The sequence below is a fragment of the Gymnoscopelus braueri genome (genome assembly GCF_963280865.1).
Source record: "Gymnoscopelus braueri genome assembly, chromosome: 13".
Lineage (NCBI taxonomy): Eukaryota > Metazoa > Chordata > Actinopteri > Myctophiformes > Myctophidae > Gymnoscopelus > Gymnoscopelus braueri.
The window spans coordinates 25,189,080-25,211,994 of NC_137615.1; the positions used below are offsets into that span (position 1 = coordinate 25,189,080).

Below are 22,915 nucleotides of genomic sequence, written 5' to 3' on the forward strand. Positions count from 1 at the left end.
GGTGGCCTACTCCTGTCAATGAAGTATATACGGTTTAAAGTAATTACTTCAATGATGAATTCCCAGTATTTCATCATTAGTCCAATCTAGCCTTTTTTTGGTATTACTTGTTCATGTACACGTGTGATGGTTCACAGGTGTTTCCTGTGTCTTTATGAAAGTGGTAAGCCACTCAATGCCAGTTACTGTATGCTCATGTGACACCAACATGTCATAATCTCACGGTGTGCGTCTTACAGTACATACGTACGTATACTGACCCACTTTTTGCAATGCTAAAACCTAACCAATGATAGGAAAAGTTTTATGAGTAGTTAATCTGCCTTATTGTCCACCAGGAAACTTGCACTGAAGAACAAGAGATTCTTGAGTGGGAAAAAGAAATTCAACATGGACCACAAAAAGGTGAGCTTATTGGCTTGACTAAGTATAGCCAATATCTATGGTATCCTATGGTCAGAGCTTTTGTATGTGCAGTATGTGTGTGTGTCTATGTACAGATAGGCTACTGAGCAATACCAGGTCCATACACAGTACAATGCTTCAAGTTGATTTAACTCTGAGATTTGAATTAACATTGAGGTTTTCTCTGTGTCGGATACACATACAGTAACAAGGAGGAGACATATAGGTTCATAGATTCATAGGTTTGGGATTTGGAGTCCAACCCCCCCCCCCCCATCCAGTTATTACACTGGCCCGGGGTGCAGTCCGATGAAAGAGAAAGGAGAAAAAGTTAAAAATATAGAACAAGACAAAGAAGACTAGACTAGGTCAACAAGAACACTGTCAGTCAGTCACAATAGGAGGGAGTCGAAAATACTGAAACACACACGCAACCCACAAAAACACAAAACAACAAGTGAACCTAGGAGTCCTCTAATCTACAGTGAAAAGGTGGGTCTTATGGTGCAGTCACGCCTATGCGGCGGTTTCTGCCAATGCTTTCAATGGGAACAGAACAGTTGGTGAAAAGCATTGGCAGAATCCACCGTATAGGCAGAATTAAAGTTTGGTGTGACCGCACCCTTAAGCATGTTTTTAAATGTCCCTAGGGTGGGGGCAGCTTTGATCCGGTCTGAGACAGTCTATAAGGGCTGTCAGGTATATTGCTATTAACCCTAGGCTGCAATAGATTTTTGAGTGTTAATAGGTTATGTGAATAGGCCAGGAAACAATTCAACGCCTTTTGGCTTAGGTTTGCACTGTGCAATTCCATGAAATACACAGGACAGTACTGACAGCAGCAAACACATGTATTTCTGTGTTCACTCATACTAAGTACTGCAGTTCTTCTCAATTTGCAATAGACAACCACACGATGATAGAAAAGATGATTTGACTCATGAACGGATGTTCGTGCAGAGGAAGAGCGAGGTGTGCAGACGCAGAGCATGAGCAGTAGGGAGAAAGCCACATCCTGTTCCTTGAAGTAGAGCAGAGGTACAGGATGCCACTAAGCGTTAGTGACTCCACTGACATCTTCTACCCTGTTAAGCGAGATTTGTTCTAAAGCACAAGCACCCTCCAAATGACCTCTGAATTCAAGCCTGTAGAGATCTACTGGGTATGAGAAATGTCAACATATCCCACAGGTTAATGGTTTATTTAAATGAAGCTGATCTCAGGTGACAACAAATATTATAAGGAATCCTTCAGAGGAAGAAGCCTTCTTCGTTCTTCTGTTTTGTATCAATGAATTAGTTCTCTGGCAATTCTGTATCTCATGCCAGAAAGCCTATAGGGAAAATGTACAGTTAGTTGGTAATTGATAATTCGATAATTATTATCCTATGTGGTCCAAATCTTGGCGTACAACCACATATGTACATACATATTTCTAACTTGTGTTCATTTGGTTACCAATGCCATTCATATTTGTCCCTTTTACTTACGGTGCACCGTGTACCATCTGCTATTTGCTCCAGGGAATTAATTACCTGGTTGAAAATGACCTACTGGAATGGAAAGCAGAGGCAGTGGCAGAGTTTCTGTACAAAGAGGAGGGACTCAATAAGACTGCCATTGGGGACTTCCTTGGAGATAGGTACAGTACACATAACTGTGTTAATTAACCTGATGAACCAAACATGAGGAAAATGTGCAATTTATGATTATGATGATCACACTCATCATCCTCTTGGTGATTATGATAATTAAGAGGGTTATTTCAAAGGGTTGCTGATATGATGTCATCTTTTGAATGCATGCAGGGAAAAAATGCACCTTGATGTTCTGAAAGCCTTCGTAGACCTGCACGAGTTCTCGGATCTGAATCTGGTGCAGGCATTAAGGTTTGTTTTGAATCCATATTGTGCCATAGCATTTGCTGTAAGCATGCATGCAGAAATGCAGGTACATTTTCATTTCAATCTATAAAAATGTGATATCATCCTTCTCCACCATATTTGCTTGATGATGTGTTTCTCCATATCTGTCATTTTCTTTAGACAGTTTCTATGGAGCTTTCGTCTCCCTGGAGAAGCCCAGAAGATTGATAGAATGATGGAGGCATTTGCAATGCGCTATTGTTTCTGTAATGTTGGCGTCTTCCAATCAACAGGTAGGAGGAATAGACCCACCACCACTAGACACCTAATTGAAAAATAGGAAAGGAATGGGAACGTTTTCTGGTCCCTGGGGAAGGGTAAATTACTTTACAGCTTCGCCCAGCAGATGGCTGCTCAGATGGCTCAGATGAGCACACAGGGGAAGCTTTTATGGGTTAAGCGTCTTTCTCAATTCGACAAAAAAATAAAAAGGGGGGGGGGGTGAAATAAAGATAATAAGAAGGGATTTGAATAAACCCCTGGGGGACCCTGGTCAACTATTCAAGTTTTAAGTGGTAAAAAAAATATATGAGAAACAAATTAAGTCATTCGTGTACCCAGGAACTCTAACGCAAACATTTTGCAAGGGTTTTTCCCGAGGTACAACTTGTAGACGGCTTAAAAGATGCTGCCACCATTAAAAGGTCTGTGAAAATGAAAAGTAGGCCTGATTGCAAATGGATAAAGTAGCACTGAGGATTTTTGTTCACTTATGTCAATATTTATGTGTATTATGTGCATTTGTGTGCATGTGTGTGTGTGTGTGTGTGTGTGTGTGTGTGTGTGTGTGTGTGTGTGCGTGTGTGTGTGTGTGTGTGTGTGTGTGTGTGTGTGTGTGTAGACACGTGCTATATCCTGTCTTTTGCCGTCATTATGTTGAACACCAGTCTCCACAACCCCAATGTAAAGGACAAGCCTACATTGGAGCGGTTTATTTCCATGAACAGAGGCATCAACAATGGTGGTGATCTGCCCAGTGAGCTCCTCATGGTGAGGGAGGCCTTTCTTCTCTATCTGCACCTATCCATATACAGTATGCTGAGGGACAATTCACTCCACTTTATCGATTACTTTCAGACATTTCAAGGCACATTTATACTGTGTCACACTTCCATTTCAACAGGTGTCAAATGATGCCCTTTCAACCGAAAGAAGTGTTGTTGTAACGACACTTTTGTTCAGATGAACATCCTGAATACTAAAAAAAAAAAAGTTATTAAGTTAGCCATATCCATTTTCTATTAAATTCAGCGACAAAATGATTCCTTCCTTCCTTACGGTAGTAGTTTTTACATTTGTAAACCGATATAAGCAAGTTTAGATATTGAAACACACTGTCTTGTCAAATAATTGTCTCCAGAAACTATACGAGAGTATTCGCAGCGAGCCCTTCAAAATCCCTGAGGATGATGGGAATGACCTCACACACACCTTTTTCAATCCAGACAGAGAAGGCTGGCTCCTCAAACTGGGTAAGAGGAGCCCCCCCCCTCCACACACACACACACACACACACACATACACACACACACACACACACACACACACACACACACACACACACACACACACACACACACACACACACACACACACAAGAAAAGGTTTCAGGTGACCATAATATTGCATGTTTAGAGGGTTGGTTTTGATTGATTGATTCATGTTTGATGGATCATATTTCTTCCTTTTGTGCAGGTGGTAGGGTGAAGACTTGGAAGAGGAGATGGTTTATTTTGACAGACAGCTGCCTGTATTATTTTCAATACACCACAGTAAGTCAATTGGGATATAATCATAATTTATGGCACAGCAAAAAACACAAATGTTTTAACTATCAAGCAGGCCAAAACGTTTTCTAATATGTCTATGTCCCTTAGGATAAAGACCCAATTGGAATAATTCCACTGGAAAACCTATGTGTCAGGGAGAGCAATGACCCAAGTAAACAGGTACAAGCTAAAACAGTTCCTTCTCTGCGTACACATGCTATTAGATGTCACTAACACGTTAGTCTCACAGCAGGGCCCAGCTTCCTCCATTAATAGCTTCTGCAACCCTACATTATAAAATCCTAAGTGTTCATTTAACTCTGAGAGTCTACACATGTGGTTAACTTTGTAGAGTAACAAATGGATAAAATAGCAGATTAATTGATTGTTGATTGCTTTGAACTACATCGCTCAGAGAAGTACTTTGCGAGAAAACTATTTTAATTAATAGGAAGCATTACGTTATGTGTCATGTTCATGTGCATGTGTGTGTGTGTGTGTGCGTGTGTGTGTGTGTGTGTGTGTGTGTGTGTGTGTGTGTGTGTGTGTGTGTGTGTGTGTGTATGTGTGTGTGTGTGTGTGTGTGTGTGTGTGTGTGTGTTTAGCACCGTCTGGAGATATTCAACCCTAAAGGGCAGAAGATTAAAGCGTGTAAGACAGCGCACAAAGGCAGAGTGGTGGAGGGGAAGCACCAGTCCTATATACTCCGAGCAGCCAGCACAGAGGAACGTAACGACTGGATCAAGTCCATCAGGTGAGAGCCACAGCCCAAGGCTTGGGAGCAGACACAGGGAATCAGTGTACATTTAAGGCACAACAATTTAACCAAATGGACTTGTAACACTGAGGGATTTACAGCACAGGAAGGTAGTGTATGAGATTTTTTCCAATCAGGATAGAGACCTCAAACAGGCTACAAATGAAACAAATGAAATTGGAAGTGATGACAAATAGAAATGAGCAGACAAAATTGGAAGTGAAATATTATAAAAATTAAGCTGATAAATGGGTACTCTCTCCTGATTGGCTGACATGTTGTCACCCACCTGAAAATGTATTTTCTGTTTATTAAAGAGCTGGCGAGATGGGGAGACTCCTGTTACTGAACAAACACTCCATAGCAATGATTACTATCAGAATATAGTGCTTTTTTTTGGTTTTAACCCAAAAATATCACTCACCCTACCTTTAAGAAGACCTCTTATAAAAGACCCTGACTCAATAACCCCGCCACCTTCTGAATTTGATCCCGCGTTTTCACTGAACCCTCATATTAGTCACCTGAAGCCTTATGCTCATATTAAAGATTATAAACAAATTGTAAACATCCTATTTGGTGTTATTCTGCTTTATTGGGTTTTACCTGTCATTATCTTAACACCCTTCCCCATCTTCATCTCTTTGCTCAGAGCAAGCATCACAAGGGACCCTTTCTATGACCTTGTGACCTTCCGCAAGAGAAAGGTTGTCAACAACAGCAACGCCTCATACGACTGAGACACAAGACATTTTTTGGAAAAGCCTGAGCATCGTTCTGTTTATCGGTGGGTTTACCGGCAAGAAAAGGTTTTAGAGTGATGTCCGATTTGGGAACTGATACTGAGTGTGGCTGTTTAGAGTGTAACATGAGAAGTGTGTATTGTACAGTATATGGTTTACACCCAATGTATACAGTATTTTGTTGTATCACAAAGTATAAACTAACCATTAGCCATAGTAGAAGTTGCACATCTTTTTGCATACCCTTCTACTGCTGCATTGAAGAGGTTATTGTGGTACCCAGAGTACTAAAGTGAGATTAGCTGAAGAATTTGAGCCTACTGACTCAAGTACAATCTGACAAAGAAATACCTGAAAGAACTACAACACTCACAATATTTCTGAATCAAAAACTGTGTTGTGTTGAATGGACCAGCAGAATATTATGTGGCACTTTATTTAGTTTAGTGTTTTGTGAACGGAGACAGGAGAGGACATGTAATATAGTTATATAGTTTTACATGAACTAATTGAATGGCAAAGATGGGGAATTGTCCAAGTTTTGACTTGAGCAATTACCTTTTATTAAAGTTTCCTTTAATACAAATATTTCTCCCTTATACAGTACTTATGGTGCATTGCATTGTTGTAATGAAGTAGAATAGACCATCCATTTATTCTAACATCTATTTAATACACATGATATGTTTTTCGTTTATGGGGGCCTCCTTATTCTTTTCTTTTCTTAATTATTTTATCCTTGTTTTATTTATTTTAAAATGACTGTGGGACTGACTGACCTGACTTTTTGACTTTGACTTTGACCAAGGTTTTTTATTGTTCCTTCAATGTTCAGTGCTCTTCTTTAATACTGTTGTTGTCTGCAGAGGTACCAAACTATGTTTCGTTGTGTATGCAATGACAATAAAGCTCTTATCTTATCTTATCTTAATGTCGGTATACATCCGTTGAATGAAATGAGTTAACATGAACAAACTAGCAGAGTATTTACTTTTTATCAATGATTTTAGAAATGCATTTTGTAAATAAGTTGATTTAATTTTAAGTTTCAATAATGTTATTCACCGATATCATGTTGTTCCTTCAATAAACAAGCTATGTCCAATGCTTGTGTGGTTACTTCTCCAGCAGATGGTGTTAGACAACCATCTCTACTCAGTTTCACAGGTGATATTTTTTCAAGCTTATGTTCAAGTATTTATTACGTTGTCACAGGGAACGTTTATATTGTTAAGCATTTACTATAAAGATCACAGAAGAAACAACAAAGCAAAACAACAGAATATGTTAGTGCAATTAATTGTTTAAATGAGAGATTACACCTGCAACGTATAAAGCAGCATGATCATTTCCTGTGCAAAGTAGTTCCTGTGCTGTGTTTGTGCATTCATGTGTCTCTGAGTGTGTGGTGTGATGTGATATAGGGTTATGTTCTACTCTGAGGTTATGGTTAGTTTGGAGCCAGCAGCATTATCTTTGCTTTCTGCAAAAAGTAATTCTGCCGCTATGTATTACTCAAACAAGGGCGGCGGGTTTAAGCATATTGACTCACTAGACAAACTTTAGATTGTATGTACTCTGCAATTATATACCTGCTAGGTGTAATTGAACTGAAAACCTCAAGCCATTAGTGTTTTCATAAGATAGTGGCAAATTCAAGACTGTTATTCTAATACTTTGAACTGTATTTACTTTGCATCTAAATGAATTGCACATTTGGGTTATCATGTGCCATTTTCCTGTTTTATTACAATTTCAATAGAAGACAACATTTCAAGACATTAAGTTGACTGCAGGGCTTCACATTGTTCCATCACAACTTACATTACTCAACTTACAAGTCTCTCTTTTCAAAGACAACTGGATGTAAACATCCAAGTGCAAAATACATGTCATTGTGTTCTTAGTTATACAAAGTCTGCCCTTCTCTCTAGAGTCTAGAGACGGTGACAATAACATACTGTAATAAGGATGCATACTATTAGGATGCATTTCTCAGCATCAACATTGCAAATAACGGATCTCTCAACACAGGGGCAACACACTTGCAACACACTTTAATGAACACTCAGTCTATTATTAAGGGTCCTTGGTAAGGGGATACTCTTCTGGCGATAGCACAACCATAGCAACCTGAATAACATACAGGCATGATACAAGCCAACTTTCTCTGGGTATTCTATGTGGTATCAGTGTCCAAAGATGTCAAACAGCACAAAGTTAAACCACTCTATACAAACATATATATAGCTGCAGTGTCTTTGTTTACTATGAGAGATACAAAATATGTCTTTGCATTCAATGAACTAATGGTTTCTGTGATGGCACTGAATAGCCTCCAAATATATAGTACGCAGTGATTGATTGTTGCTTATCGGCATTGGCTACAACAATGATGGATGGGGGATATATTTTCTCTACTGACGGCACCACATCAGTTCAAGTAAACAACATTACAGTTTCATCGTCAGTCTGCACCCTAAGCCATAATGTGCTCTAAACCGAGAGGGATAGGATGAACTACAGCGTAACAAACAGACCCATAGAATGCTCACTGCACTCAATTCCCTCTAAGGCATGATGCATAGATGCAGTAATGAGTAATGTGATACGGTGACCCAGTCCTTGCAGCAGCGTGTGTCACACATGAGATCCTCAGACCATCACTTTCAAAACCTGTTTTCAATGCCCTCCTGCTCTCGCTCTGGGTTGCAGAAGCAATGCTGCCCTTCCTACATGTGCTGCATCTCAGGACTGAATGCAATTCTTCTTCGAAGGCCGCTTACGTCCTTTTGGTCCTGTTGGCATTAAAAAAAAGTGAGATAGATTGATTATCAAAAACATCAGTAGTGTGGAGCAATTAATAGCACGAAGGCACAGTTTGCAATATTTGAACACATACCGTCCTCGTCCCCTGTGTTAAGTGTCTGAAGAGACATGCTTCTTTGAATGATCTTTGAGGGTTTCTTGTTCAAGAATTTCAATATGGCGGGTTTCTCTATTATCTCAAATGAGTCCTCCTTCTCACTAGTTTCAACACCATTGGTGTTTGGGACTTTGCAGGTAGGGGGGTTTTGCGGTGTGGCCGTGTCTTCCTCTATTGTCTCTGTGCCTGATCTGCCTTTCAGGAAGAGTCTGAACGAACTGCGTTGTTTTCTCGCACCGAAAGCTTGGAGCTTCTTTGAGCCTCCCTTTCCCTCATCATCTTCCTCCGTAGCGGAACAGGGCGACTTTGGGCAGACCCGGTCCAGTTTCTCACTACTGCCTACATTGGCAGGGAGTATCTTTTTCTGCAAACCATTACTCGGGCTCAGTCCACCAATCAATGAGTCTCTTCCAGTGGAGAGGTCCTGTAATGAACCTGCACGAGCCAGCATGTTCCCCACTACCAAAGAGTACTTGGGGTTGTGGTACTTATGTGCAGGCACCTTCATGTCAACTTGCTGTCTGGATTCTCTAAGAGATACTTGAAATCGTGAAGTGGAGACTGGTAGTGGTAGTGGCTGTGGTAGTGGCTGGGCTTGCACTACAGGCTTTTTGCCGAGTGTGGGAATCGGTGGCTTTGTGATGTTGAACTCTTTGTAGAGGTCCACTTCCTCCGACACGGCATACATCTCCCTAAAGTCATTGTCAAAGAAATCCACCACTTGTCCTGACATCACAGTGATCGTGTTCCTGTCCATCCGAGACGAACTCCACGTAAAGCTAGAGAGGGAGAACACAGGAACTCAGCTCACACAAGATAATAAATAACTGTCTCAAGCCTATTTATGTTTTGTCACATGACGGCGTTGCTCACCTGTAGGACCCAAACATGACCTTCTCTCCATCTACAAGCATGTATTTGGAACACAGGGAGCCTGGTAGCTTGCCGAAGGACAGGGCCAGCCCTGACCCTTTCACCGTCCGCACACGGAGGTTCTGTAATGACACACCCACTTAGTTACACAACTGGCCTGGCTTAACATGACACACATGAGCTTGAGGCAACGTCATATATCAACACACTATGCACCATCATGAAAGCCTGCTGATCTTGTGAAATGCCAAGTGAAACTGTGACGTTCCTGCTTACAACAAAGTAAACTTTAAGGATAAGCAAAGCTTGAACGCAAATCCTGTTCAGCATACTGTACAAGCCGGCCATATCTATTTACCAGGGCGCGAGAGAGAGAGAGAGAGAGAGAGAGAGAGAGAGAGAGAGAGAGAGAGAGAGAGAGAGAGAGAGAGAGAGAGAGAGAGAGAGCTTGTTGAGAGATGTAAACACATAAAGAGACACGTCAGTGATGCTATCCCGGGTGGTTAACCCTTTGTGAGGCGGAGCATTGAGTTACAGTCTTTGGAATTGTTCTCAGAATCTACAAATGTTCATTTGTTAGGTACAGTATAAGAGTAGCAAAGCCAAGAACTGTGAAAAGGCCATTCACAGCCTTATCAACTGACACCACAATGGCTTGCTATTCCAGTGTTCCACTTAAAATGGGCTCGAGCTACAAAGTTTGCATGCCACAGATTAGGTAGAGTGTCTCTGCGGAGCTAGAATAATAGGTCACTGGAATGTTTCACACATGGTGCAAACATGGATAGGTACTTTACTTCTCAGGTATAACTCAGGTGGCAAAGTTAGTATATCTTTGTTGACAAGGTGTTTGTTTATACAATGAAAAAGGAGACTGTCAAAACAGTAGTTGCTTAACACCTGAGAAATAAACTGTTAAGCGTAAACTAGATATATCTTAAATTACTACATGATAAAGACACACATGCTAAAATATTATTCTAAAATGAATTATTATTGGTATGTCTCTGTCTCTCTTTATTTATTTGTTTGTTAATTTTTTACCAAGCATTGCCATAACATCATGTCAATGTTGTAACTACTGACCATGACATGATACCGAAGAGATCTTTAATCAAAGATAATCATCAGAGGTACCAGACAGATCTGGTCGCATTCGCTTCTCTTATAGCTAGACGGCGCATATCGCTCCACTGGAAGAGTCCTAGCCCCCCTCCCACGACATCTTGGTTAAAAGACCTGTCGTCATTTCTTAACTTAGAGAACATTTAATTTGCAGTTAGAGGTTCCTTGATTGGTTTTCACAGAACCTGGGACCCATTCCTTCCTTTCATATATCAACTCTTTGGCTGCGATTGATTGATTAATACCTTCTTTCCTTATTTCTACATACATACATACATACATACATACATACATACATACATACATACATACATACATACATACATACATACATATATACATATATACATATATACATATATACATACATACATATATACATATATACATACATACATACATACATACATACATATGTATTTATTATTACTATTATTATCCTTTTTTTTTTACACATTTAACTGTGCTTAATTCTATTCTTCTCCCCTCAGGACGGGTGTGAGGGTGCATGGGTGGGCAGATGTTAGGGTTTGTTTTGTTGTATTGCATTTTTTGTATTGTTTTTCTGTGTCTATGTATGTCCTGTATTTTAAAATGGAAAAAACCCAATAAAAAAATGTATATATATTTTTTTAAAGATAATCATCAGTGACCATTCCATTGTCTACCGTGCTTTTCCTTTTCCGGTTTCTCTTTGTATCTTTTAACCTCACCAACTCACGCCCGATTTATACTTGGTTGTGGGCCGTGTCACACACCAAGAAATAGCCGATCGACAAGCCCAAAATGCTCACCTTGTGTGATGCGTTGTGAGCTTGTAGATCGGCTTCACTATAAATCAAGTATAAATCAGGCTTCACTCTAATTCCATGGCCTAAAATCAGCTCTGCTGTGTGTGTGTGTGTGTGTGTGTGTGTGTGTGTGTGTGTGTGTGTGTGTGTGTGTGTGTGTGTGTGTGTGTGTGTGTGTGTGTGTGTGTTACAAGCCCTGCACATTCTCACCCGTAGATGCATTGCGTTGATCTGTAGTCGACTGCACATATCCAGGAAGTGGGGCACTCCCACTGCCTCTAACACAGCATAGACAGCCACCCCTCGCCTGGACGACACATCCAGCAGGTCCTGGAGGATGTGCATGTCAGTCAGGAGGTCCATGGCAATGGCCACTATCTGGAAAACCACACAGGGCAAGTTAAATATAAAATGGCTAAATTGCATGAGTGAAGCAGGATTGATTCACTTGATGTACAGTACATACAGCATTTTGGACATGTACAGTGTACTGTATGAGTGTTATGGATGGATGGATTGGGTAACACTTACTATGCAATAACTATAATGCATGCTAAACATACTTATACTGTATTGTAATCTGCTTAACACTGTATATATAGTTATAAGCATTAATAACTACTCATAATGCAATCATAAGACATGATAAAGCCTTGTATAACTTATGAGGTCAAGTATCATAATACTTTATAATTGCTGGACAATCACAGTCTTTTTCTTTTGGCCTGGATCATAGTGTTCTCATAATTATGTTACATTATAATAATTCTATAATGCCTGATAGTCTCTGCTATAATGCATTAAGTGTAAGTCACTATAAGTGGTCATTGGGTGCTTTAAGTCAAGTGAAAAAACAGCATTAAATCTATGCAAGAACAACAAAGAAAATGTTTCTGCCTATACATGTACCTACAGGAATGGCATTACCTAATGACCAAAAGTGACTAACAATCACACTATAATGCATTATAACAATACTTCTTATAATATACATACTTATGATCCTTTCCAAAAAACATTCTGTTATTGTCCAGCAGTTATGAAGTATTATAATACTTGACCTAAGTCATTCGAAAATATTTTATAACAGGTCAGTTTTTATGAAGCATTATGAGTATTTATGACGTCTGATAACTATAATTCTACAGTGTTAAAAGCAGACTATAATGGCTTACAATGCAATAGACCAGTCGGAGAGCCTAGTCGGGGACCATGCAAGTCGGGAATGATGTATGTTGGGAATGCATACCCCACCTGGTTATGCAATCTGAAAAGTTCAACCAAGATAAAAAGGACAAAGAAGAGGCCAAAATCTACTTCTGGAGCCCCCCCCTCAACAACACAGAGGCGCGCCCAGACACCCCCCACCTCTCCACCAGAGCATCCTCCCTATCCAGTGCAGATTTCTTTACCCAACGACTCCCGCACCCGGCACCCACCACCCCCCTTATCAGCACGCAAAAGAGCGCCCCACACGGCGGGGCAAGAGGAGGAGGCGGCTGGCGCTCACAGGATCCACAAACCCGCTCTTACACCAGGAATCATTGGACTTCAACGTACTGAACCTCTCAAGTAATTGGCCCTTAAACCTAGTCATTCGGGTCTTGGGAAAATACTTTATTTTGTCCCCACTAATCAGTCTGATGTTTTTGAAACTAAAGTTGACGTATTTCATTTTTTCAGAAGCTTAAGGTTAAAATGCTTTTTCTAACCTGTTAGTGACTTTGAAGCAGTTTCTGATGTAACTGAGAATGTGACGTTAACAGAGAATTTTTATTTAGAAGTGCAATCTCCCTTGACTACACGTTCAGAGGTAAAAGTTACTTTATCCCCGCTCCAAACCGCAACCCTCCTTTAGAAACAGAGAGATATGGGGGGCCAGAATAAAACTAACTCGAATTTTCGCAATTCTGGGAAATTGCAAAGTGTGGTTGCGCCGACGCTAGTCGCGCGACTTGCGATTCGAATTCGGTGCCGATCGGATCCTGCGCTAGTGATACGTGGCGTTTTGATTTTAGGAAATAGGCCCCTCCCACTAAAGAAACAGGCACCTCCCACAAATGTAACGGGCCAATCAGGTTGTCACCTCACTCCTGAGATCACTTTTCATTGAGAGAACTGATCCCCCCAAAAATCATGTTTTTGCATCAAACGGTTACATTTTGCGTATTTGTGGTGCCCCCTATGGGTCAAAGTGGAAATGCTTTTGGGGATTTGTTGAGTAAACCACCCTTGACATGTGATTCAAATTTGGGATTGACTGGACATTTCGTTCGTGATTTTGGGCATTTTTTGTAAAATGGGCCCCTCCCACTAACTATGGACTATCAAAATTCCGCTTGGATATGTTTATGGCATGGGTCCATAGATCATGTGTACAGAGTTTTGTGAGATTTGGACAAAATCTGTAGGAGGAGGTGCAAAAAGTGTGTTTTGAAGATAATTCAAAAACTCAAAACTCTACGTAGGCCTATATGGGGAGTTGTGTCATGACCCAAGGAATCCAGGGGAAAATACTTTTTTATTCTACGACCTATGGTTCAAGAGTGATAGGCCGAAACATAAAGGGGGCTGTTATAGCGCCACCATGAGGCCAACTGGTGTAATTAGATTCCCGATTCCCGATGAAGCCGGTCAATTTGACGTATGGCACGAGTGTGGGGAAAAAAACTGTGGGAGGAGTAGCGTGGCAAAATAAAGTTTATCTAGAAATAAAGATAATCTTTTACTATAGTCTGGTTGCCCTTCAGGCAACCACACTAATTATAATCCAAAATCTTTTAACAACCTTAGTAGTGATGAAATGAAAGCCTTCTCTGATCTTCAATCTGATCCTTTGATTATTATCCGCTCTGCTGACAATGGCGGGGCTATAGTTATCCTTAACAAAATTGACTATGTAACCGAGTGTCTCAGACAATTACAGGACACAAACTTTTATACTCCACTACCGTCTGACCCCACACCCCAGTATAAAGCTAATATTTCTGGAGTTGTAGAAGGATTTCTTAATTCAGGGGAGATTAGACTTTCTAGCGATTCAACACCACCATTCCAAAGGTCCATAAGGACCCTTCTCATCCACCTGGTCGCCCCATTGTCTCAGGCATTGGCTCTTTAACTTCCAAAATCCACCTTTGTTGATTTTTTCATTAGACCTATACAGTAGCTGAAAAATTACCTTCTTTTGTAAAAGATTTACAGTTTACAGTTGTGTAACTGTCTAACCATTGTATCACAACACTGGCAGAACTGGTACTCAGTCATAATTATTTTATGTTCCAGGATGCTTTTTTTGTGCAATGCAAGGGTGTGGCTATGGGCTCCAATATGTTGTGTATCTTTGCAAGATTTTCAGTCTGTCCGAGTCCAACTGAATTCCCACACACACTGAAGTCAAACAGTTGGACGGTGCCTGAGTTTTATGTTTTAAGTTTTTATTCTCACACACACACACACACACACACACACACACACACACACACACACACACACACACACACACACACACACACACACACACACACACACACACACACACACACACACACACACACACACACACACACACACACACACACAGGTTTTGTGAATATATAGATAGATTAACATGGGATGCATAGCAAGAGTTACCATGGAGGTTGTGTACATTATATTATTAACAACAATATTTGTAAATACATTGGGAATCTGTATGTGAATACAGTGTCAGTGAATATGATCTATTGTCGGTGAATAGAAACACAATAAGACATTATTGTTTCTGTTAAACACTTAAATCAATATCAGAGTTGATGTTTCAGTTGAACTTGTTTTTCAAGTTTAATTAACACAGCAGTGTTCCTCCCAATAGTGTGGATTTGTTCAAACAAACACTGGCAAAAATCTCCTCATTATTTCATATTGACTCCACACTGACAGTTATAACACATAACTTGCACAAAGATTAAGTCCTAAACCAGTTTAAATCACAGTTTATCTGTTAATCATGTTGCACAACACTTAACCACAAAGAAAAAAATATATTATTATTTCAAAAGCAGTCAACCTTCAAGCTCACACTGTGAATCATTAAAGAAATTGGAGAACTTTTTAGATTTCTATATTAATTTTTTTGCCTACAATGACATTCCCAAAATTGGGACGCCAGGGTTAGAGTGGGTAGACGGGGATTAACAATTCTAGGTAGCTTGGATAAGATGGCAGCATACCTACGGTGGATAGAACACCAGAGGCAAATTCCTGGCATGAATAGAAGGGATAGGCTTAACCCATTTGAGTATGAAGTAGATTAATTACCCTTACCCCCCTTCAATACCGCCATAAAAGAGCACCTGTCTGCAAATGGTAACTGGTCTGATTAACATCTAAACTTAACACCAGAAATGACCCCAGCCCCCCAACTGTTTACTGTAAATATATTAAATATGTTATTGCTACTAGTGTTGATGATGTCTAGGATATAGTATTGGATGTCTTTAAATGTCTCTATGAATTGAATAGCATTGCAAGCAAATGGATTAATCCAACAAACCTTTTCACAACCTTATGTCCGAGGGTCACTGTCTGGTTTTGCTCATGTTTTTGGTTAGAATCTTAAAAATAAAATAAAAACTGATGTGTATTACAAAACTCAGCCTCCTGGTGGCGCTCTAAAAGGTATATGTGAAAAATGCAGGGCAAAGGTTTTTCCTTGGCCTCTAGGGAGTGTGCGTGCAAAGTTTCACACAGATTGGTGCAGTTATAGCTAAAAACGTGAATCAGCCTGTTATAGCGCCACCATGAGGCTGATGTGAACGTTTTCAAGTGGCATTTCTTCCTGGGCCAAGTGGGAATCTCTGTGGAAAATTTCACGGAAATCGCATGTTGCGTTCATGATTTGAGGCATTTTGTTCAAAATGTACCAATCCTGTAAACTTTGGAAGCCAATTTTAGCCAATTATGATGAAATCAGACAGATCCGTGTTGATCACATGGCTATAAAGATACTGTGTACCGATTTGCGTGGTTTTTGGACAAAATCTGTAGGAGTAATAGCAAAAAATATGTTTTGCAAAAGTCTGCCTCATGGTGGCGCTATGACTATGACTGATCTGAAAAAATGTGGGGCAGAGGTTCTGCTGTGGCATCCAGGGAGTGTGTGTGCGCAGTTTCACAGCGACCGGGCCAACGGTGGCGGAGATTAGCTGGTCACAGACAGAAGGACGGACACACACACGGATGGACGGACGGACGGACGGACGGACGGGGGGCAGAACATACTCTCTCGCCATGCCTATCGGCCTGGCGGAGACAACAAACCGTTTTCAATTATCCTCAATCAAGTGTCCTCATATTGTTACTTACATCCTAAATAATTCAATATGGCAGCCAAAAATGAATCTAAGGTGATTAAAGGTATCATGACATTCATTTTCACTTTTTTTATTTTCAATGTTTTATTTGGGGTTTTATGACTTCAATTACACATAAAAAACCTGAACTTAGAACATTCAGTGGATTTTCTGTGGTCTGGGGTTTTCTGAATAATTAGGCTGAAAAGTAATCTGAGCTTGGCCCTTCGACAGTGAGGTCACAGTCGATTAATCCCGCCCACTTTCCTCCTCGCCCCTCCCCTCCCCTATCCTTTCCTTTGGGGGGGGGCGGAGCAGAGGCGATGATTGACAGGCAAAATCCCTCACCAGCGACACCCGCAGGCAAAGATTTCTTTTTTCATTGCAGTTGAAAAGGCTTTAGAAATGTGAGAGAAAAACACCTGCCATTGATCACCGGAATGGAATTTTCACTTAAAACTTTTTGTACACTTTTGAAGGACCAGGACAAAGACTTTGAATGTGGTGTAAAAGTGAATGTCATTAAACCTTTAATAAACTCTGATTAATAAAATCAGAGTTTAAAACCCTGAACAACAGGGTACCATTTAATTTGGATCAACAAATCTTAGATTAGCCCTAAACTCTGTTTAATTGATTCCGCCAGGCCGAAGGCATGGCCGAGACCTGCTCCCTAGAGGCCAAGGAAAAACCTTTGCCCTCACATCTGCCTTTTATAGTGCCACCATAGGGGGGCGGCCATAGCTGAGTGGTTAGTGAGCCCGCCTAGGGAGCCAGAGGCCCTGGTTGCCCCAGGTACGATTCCAGGCCAGGCCAGCAAATGTGTCGATGAAATGAAATTTGTCCCTGAGCAAGACTCTTAACCCCTAATTGCTCACAGGCCCTCATTGGAAACAAGACCGCAAGGACTTTCATGAACGGACCTGTTAAAGGAATTATCCTTATCCTTATAACCAGGAGGCCAACTTATGTAATTTATTTTATTTTATTTTATATTACTCCTTCAGATTTTATTGAAATTTCACGCAAATCGATACACATGATCTCTATATCATCATGTGATCAAGACGGATTTGTTAGATTTTTCATATTCCATCCTGATTGGCTAAGATTGACATCTAAAGTTTGCAGGAGTGGCCCGTTTTGAACAAAATTCCGCAAATCATGAACGCAGCGTCCAATTGCGTTTTTTGCACTTGCACTACGTTGAGGAACAAATGCCACCTTTTAAAATTGCCCTAATAGTTCTTTTATTTTAAATATTACTCCTACAAATGTTGTCCTAACATCACGCAAATCGGTACACATTATCTCTATAGTCAAGTGATCAAGACGGATCCGTCCGATTTTTCATATTCCATCCTGATTGACGAATTCCAAACATTGCTGGCCCACAATAACCTACCTGGCCGAGGTCCGAGGAGCACTTTTTCTCGTTTACACTGTGTTGATGCCCCTCCATAGGCATGTGTTTACTGTAGCATTGTAATGATTCGTTTTCATCTGAGGAAACCTCTACTTGCAAAGTAGGGCAATATCTTGAACAGGTTTTATGATTTAAGTGTGATGACTGTTTTGCAAAGCAGCCTTTTATCACCTCACCAGACACTGTGCCTTTTTTGTTCTTGGGTGTATTTTATTACATCATGCGACACCCTATTTGCCTATTGTCACTATTACTGTAGGTGCATTCTTGGACCTGACTCAACACTAACACCAAGTGTACAATTTCATGTGTTATAGTAAGTTTGCTAATGTAGTAATAATCATACATCTTAAAAGAATATTAATTAAACCATGGGTTCTGAAACTTTGTCAGTCCATGGCTGAAATTAAGTGCTGATCCTTCCATCAGAACCAGTATAATTAAAGGGACTACACCATGAATTTTAACTTTTCCTTCTTTTTTGTGTGTTTTTGGTCTCCCCTACCTCTCTTCTATCCCAAAAAATACAAACATAAACAATATGATATTACATTTTTTTTTTTTTTTTTAATTCATGGTGTAGATCCTTTAAAATATAATAGTTCATATTTAAACCTACCTACTGTACCACAGGCTTGAAAACAATCCAAGTCAATCCAAATAAAATATGTAGTATACAATTTGGTGCCTTCTCTGTGTAAAAGAATGTTTACTGTATTACGCGGCCTATTATGGATTAGTTCTATTTGCCTATGTATGTGTGTGTGCGTGCGTGCGCCGTGCACGCCCACGTGTCATGCATGCTGTGAATTAAATTTCATTCAAGGTGTTGAACTATGCAGCGCGCCACGTACTCAGCACTCTCACACAAAATACATAGCCTAACAGGTTTTCTGTAGCAGACGATTTACTTCACCTTGAGGGATTAAATTGACATGACATTACCCGGTGAGGCTACTGTAAGCACGTCAAAAGATAAACAGAATTATGTGCAGTTAACATATAAACACAAGCCTGGCAGCAATAACCTTGCTGCTTTCAAAATACCAATTTTTCAGATCTATAACCAACCAGCGGAGTCAATGAATCTTGATCTGGACCGGTCTCATCTAGATATAGGGTTACCATCTTCCACACCGCAAGAAAAAATAAACTGTGTTCCAGTTGCACCAGTTAAGACAAACAAACTATCTATTTAACCTGTAGCTATGTTCGGTATTCCTATGTGCCAAACCAATCAAACTGATACTTTTGGGCTCAAGATTGTACACATGGCAAATCAGCCAATCAGGTGACAGATATATCGGAAGACACTATTGTGGTTAGACCAGTCCTCATCTGGTCTCCAAGAACAGTGGGGGGAGGTATTTCAACAATAGGGCTACACGTGGACTTCATCTGTCTTTACAAGTCCTGATTTGAAACTGATATTCATACTTTCCACAACTACACCTTCATCACATGTGGCCTACAGTAACTTGTTGAAACACGCCTATGAGTCACTGCATCATTACATGATCATTCATGTCAAGATTCAAGATTCTAGAGGATTTTTTTGTCACATGCTCATACAAGTATTGCAGTGAAATGGTGATGTGGCTGATCAGACTGTGTTAACAATGTCTAACATATAGAAACTATAATACAAATACTGTAGGTACTACATTTTATAATACAAGGGTACTAAAATAATAATAAAAAACTAAACATTGATATACATCAATATACTGTACATATGTCATGCATTTAGTTATGTCTCGCATTGCCAGATGAGAACAGATCTGCTGTGCTAACAAACCTGTGGCAATTGCTTTGGAAACCAATCATATCACTGGTCCAAAATGTGAAAAGACTTTTGATTGGTTCAGCAATGCACTCTTTGAGCATAGCATTCACACACACACACACACACACACACACACACACACACACACACACACACACACACACACACACACACACACACACACACACACACACACACACACACACACACACACACACACACACACACACACACACACAGTTGACGATTGCAAGAATTGAGCAAGTAAGAGATCAAAGACAAGTGCAGATGAGAGGAAGAGGGGCCCATAGAGGAAGAGGGGCCCGGATGTGCAGTGGTATAGTAGCTCAAAGGGGAAGACAAAGACTCAATGTTTCAGATGAAATCTGTGTCACCGTTATTAATCATGTCATTAATCAATTACAGCCTTTCAATGGGAAAGGCAGGGTAGTGGGTCAGCCCAATCTCAGGAGACCAACTGTGGCATCAATATTGAAAATGTTCAGGAATGAGAATCAGTAAGTGACTGTGCTATACCTAGATATCCGGTACCATGTAAATATGTAGATCATTTGTTTGTTTTTTATTGATCTCTCTTTCCCCTTGCTCCCCCCCCTTCTTCTTCTTCTCTCATGGAAATAACAAAAACGATGGAGCTTGCACAAATTTCACCCACTGTTTTACACCTGTAAACCTGTGATGTGACAATAAAGTTTTCTGATTCTACCGTATTATATTTCAGAACTACTGTAAGCAAACAGTTTTCCATGTCCTTTGTGTAATCATCAAAACACCCTTTTTTCCATACACATTTGACATAATTCAAAGACCATTTCCGTGGCGGTGGCAGGGGAAAAGTCTTCACTGCAGAACAGGAAGCTGCCATAGTGGATATGGTTGTTGCCAACAATGCCATTTGATTTTACGAGAAACCCAGACAAGACCACAATATGTTTGCCAATGTCAACAGCGTAAATGTAGTCACCTTTTAACCCACGGGTCCTTAAAGGGATAGTCCACCCCCAAAATGACTTTTTTTTCTATCGATTAGTCACCCCATGGAGACTTGAATTCAAGGATATTATTTCGTTTTTGTCGCATTCCTAAGCCAATAATTTGATGACCAGCAGTGGTTCCGGTAGGAGACACAAATAGTCTCCTTTGTGTCTCCAACTGGAACCGCTGCCTACCGGTCCGGGTCCGCTGGTCATCAAATTATTAGCTTAGGAATGCGACAAAAACAAAAACAAATATCCATGAATTCAAGTCTCCATGGGGTGACTAATCGATATTTTAAAAAACATTTTTTGGTTAACTATCCCTTTAAAACACATCAAATGGTAATGAAACAGCTATACATAGGAATAGTGACAGGGTGAAGGACATAAGATATGTACCAGTACTGTATGTACAGGTACAGTAAAATATTACATTGCATGCAGCTAGAAAATTTACAATGTATTTACTGCATTTTAAATTATCTGTATAATACTGTTTTTCTAGAGAATAATGGAGCTTGAAGCCAATAATGGAGCTTGAAGGAACATCATTGGTCAATGAGCCGCCCTAAATGTGCCAAGTCAAAAGGGAGCCTATAACCATGTGTGCCAGTTTCCAGTGATGGTGTCCTTACCCACATTCCCACGATTAAAGAACAGATTACAATAAAGTAAATACTTTTGTTGCAGTTCTTGCTCATCAGTGAAATTGTTTCTGCTTTAGTCATCTTTGGTATCCTTTCAGGAAACAAGAATACATGCCATGCTGTGGTAGAATGTTTACTTGCTTATTACATACTAGACCTATATGTATTAAATGATCATATACAGTATGATATGAGTCACACCTGTAGGCTAATATTGTGACACAGTGGTTAAATAGCCTCAGGTTGTAGTCTCTTTCCCACAGTAGGCATCACATGATAAATGGTGAACCAATAAAGTAGAATATAATGCCTGGCCAAGTAGGTCACACCGACAACTCTAAATTTCCTGAAGAGAAGCTGTTATAATTATATCAATTATATCAATCTGGGAACCCATTCCGCAAAAGAAAAGGTTTATTTAGCCTAAAGTGCCATTGGCAATTTGGCACTATAACCATTGTATTTCTTTTTATAGTCGGTGTGAACCATAGAGTAAGCTCAAATCAGGCTAAAAAAATAAGGTTTGAACTCTGCCATCCACTTGACTTTTAAAACTATATATTTGTTATAGGTAGCCTAATAGTTCAAATGCTCAGTGTGAATGGCCATTAACTTAAGAACCGTTTCTTTCTAAGAGAACCACCACACGTACAATTTATGTTAAAACGTGTGACTGTTGACTACAAAACAACATAGGATGCAACATGGGGAGCAACAGACAACTTGCCCTAATGACCAAGATATGATTATACGCGTTTTTTCATATACCACAATTTTACCGTACCTTGTTTGATTCCTGTATGAGCTTCCTCACCACCTCTTTAATATGCGGGGCATTGGCTTTCGGCGGATGGGTGTAAGCGGACACCCGGGTCGCTCCTCTGTAGAAAGCGCCACTTGCCGACCAGCCGAGGTCCAGCGGGGGGACCTCGGTGTCGGACATCTGGGGCCAGTAGGTCGAGTGAACCCCAGAGTCCGCACTGGACTCCTCCTTGGCCTTTTCGTTTCCCCCAGACTCAGAGTCACTGACATCCGAGGAGTCATATTCGTGGAACGTTTTTCGAATCGATTTGACTTCTCTCGCGGACAGAAAGTCTTTGACGTTGTCCTCTTTGAGGCGCGTCTTGAACGCGCCATCGCCGTGTCTCAGCAGCTGCTCCAACGCGGCTCGCTGCTCTTCGCTGTAATAGAACTCTGGCCTGGACTCCGGTATCTTCTCGTTAACGTGCTCTTCGTCCATACACAGCAGTTGAGACTCGGCCATAGTGGCGAGTTTCTTTCCACCGGGGTTTCCAACTAGTCACAGTCCTGTTATTCCCACCCGCTGCTTTCGAGAGTTACCTTTTTACCTGCGTGTACAGGTAACCCTACAGGTAGCAGTGTTGCCAGGTTTTGCGAGAGAAACAAGCAA

The 22,915-nt window shown here is 40.5% G+C and overlaps 3 protein-coding genes across 4 annotated transcripts in view; 1 reads left to right on the top strand and 2 right to left on the bottom strand.

The window, feature by feature from the left end:
* Positions 1 to 6,704, top strand: part of LOC308099095 (cytohesin-3-like) — an 8,746-nt gene extending 2,042 nt beyond the window's left edge. For both annotated transcript variants that reach the window (XM_080447683.1, XM_080447682.1), the window contains exons 4-13: positions 339 to 405; positions 1,929 to 2,047; positions 2,214 to 2,294; positions 2,451 to 2,563; positions 3,172 to 3,320; positions 3,691 to 3,802; positions 4,026 to 4,102; positions 4,208 to 4,279; positions 4,705 to 4,853; positions 5,509 to 6,704. In XM_080447683.1, the coding sequence (XP_080303809.1) occupies positions 339 to 405; positions 1,929 to 2,047; positions 2,214 to 2,294; positions 2,451 to 2,563; positions 3,172 to 3,320; positions 3,691 to 3,802; positions 4,026 to 4,102; positions 4,208 to 4,279; positions 4,705 to 4,853; positions 5,509 to 5,596 (1,027 nt within the window). In that variant the 3' untranslated portion in view covers positions 5,597 to 6,704. The remainder of the gene's footprint in view (positions 1 to 338; positions 406 to 1,928; positions 2,048 to 2,213; positions 2,295 to 2,450; positions 2,564 to 3,171; positions 3,321 to 3,690; positions 3,803 to 4,025; positions 4,103 to 4,207; positions 4,280 to 4,704; positions 4,854 to 5,508) is intronic.
* LOC308099084 (E3 ubiquitin/ISG15 ligase TRIM25-like) overlaps positions 1 to 22,915 on the bottom strand; it is a 228,588-nt gene that overhangs the window by 135,469 nt on the left and 70,204 nt on the right. The gene's annotated exons all lie outside the window — the stretch shown is intronic.
* Positions 6,550 to 22,865, bottom strand: fam83fa (family with sequence similarity 83 member Fa). The gene is made up of 5 exons (XM_080447679.1): positions 22,289 to 22,865; positions 11,525 to 11,692; positions 9,399 to 9,520; positions 8,502 to 9,304; positions 6,550 to 8,397 (listed from the first exon to the last, which is right to left on the bottom strand). Exons 1-5 carry the CDS (start codon positions 22,766 to 22,768, stop codon positions 8,348 to 8,350), a joined length of 1,623 nt encoding a protein of 540 aa, XP_080303805.1. The 5' UTR covers positions 22,769 to 22,865; the 3' UTR covers positions 6,550 to 8,347.

Coding starts and splice junctions, on each gene's coding strand:
- fam83fa (XM_080447679.1), bottom strand. CDS start 22,768: ATGGCCGAGTCTCAACTGCTGTGTATGGACGAAGAGCACGTTAACGAG. Junction 11,693..22,288: donor TCATACAGGAATCAAACAAG/GTACGGTAAAAT, acceptor GTGGTTTTCCAG/ATAGTGGCCATTGCCATGGA. Junction 9,305..9,398: donor GTCATGTTTGGGTCCTACAG/GTGAGCAACGCC, acceptor CTCCCTCTCTAG/CTTTACGTGGAGTTCGTCTC.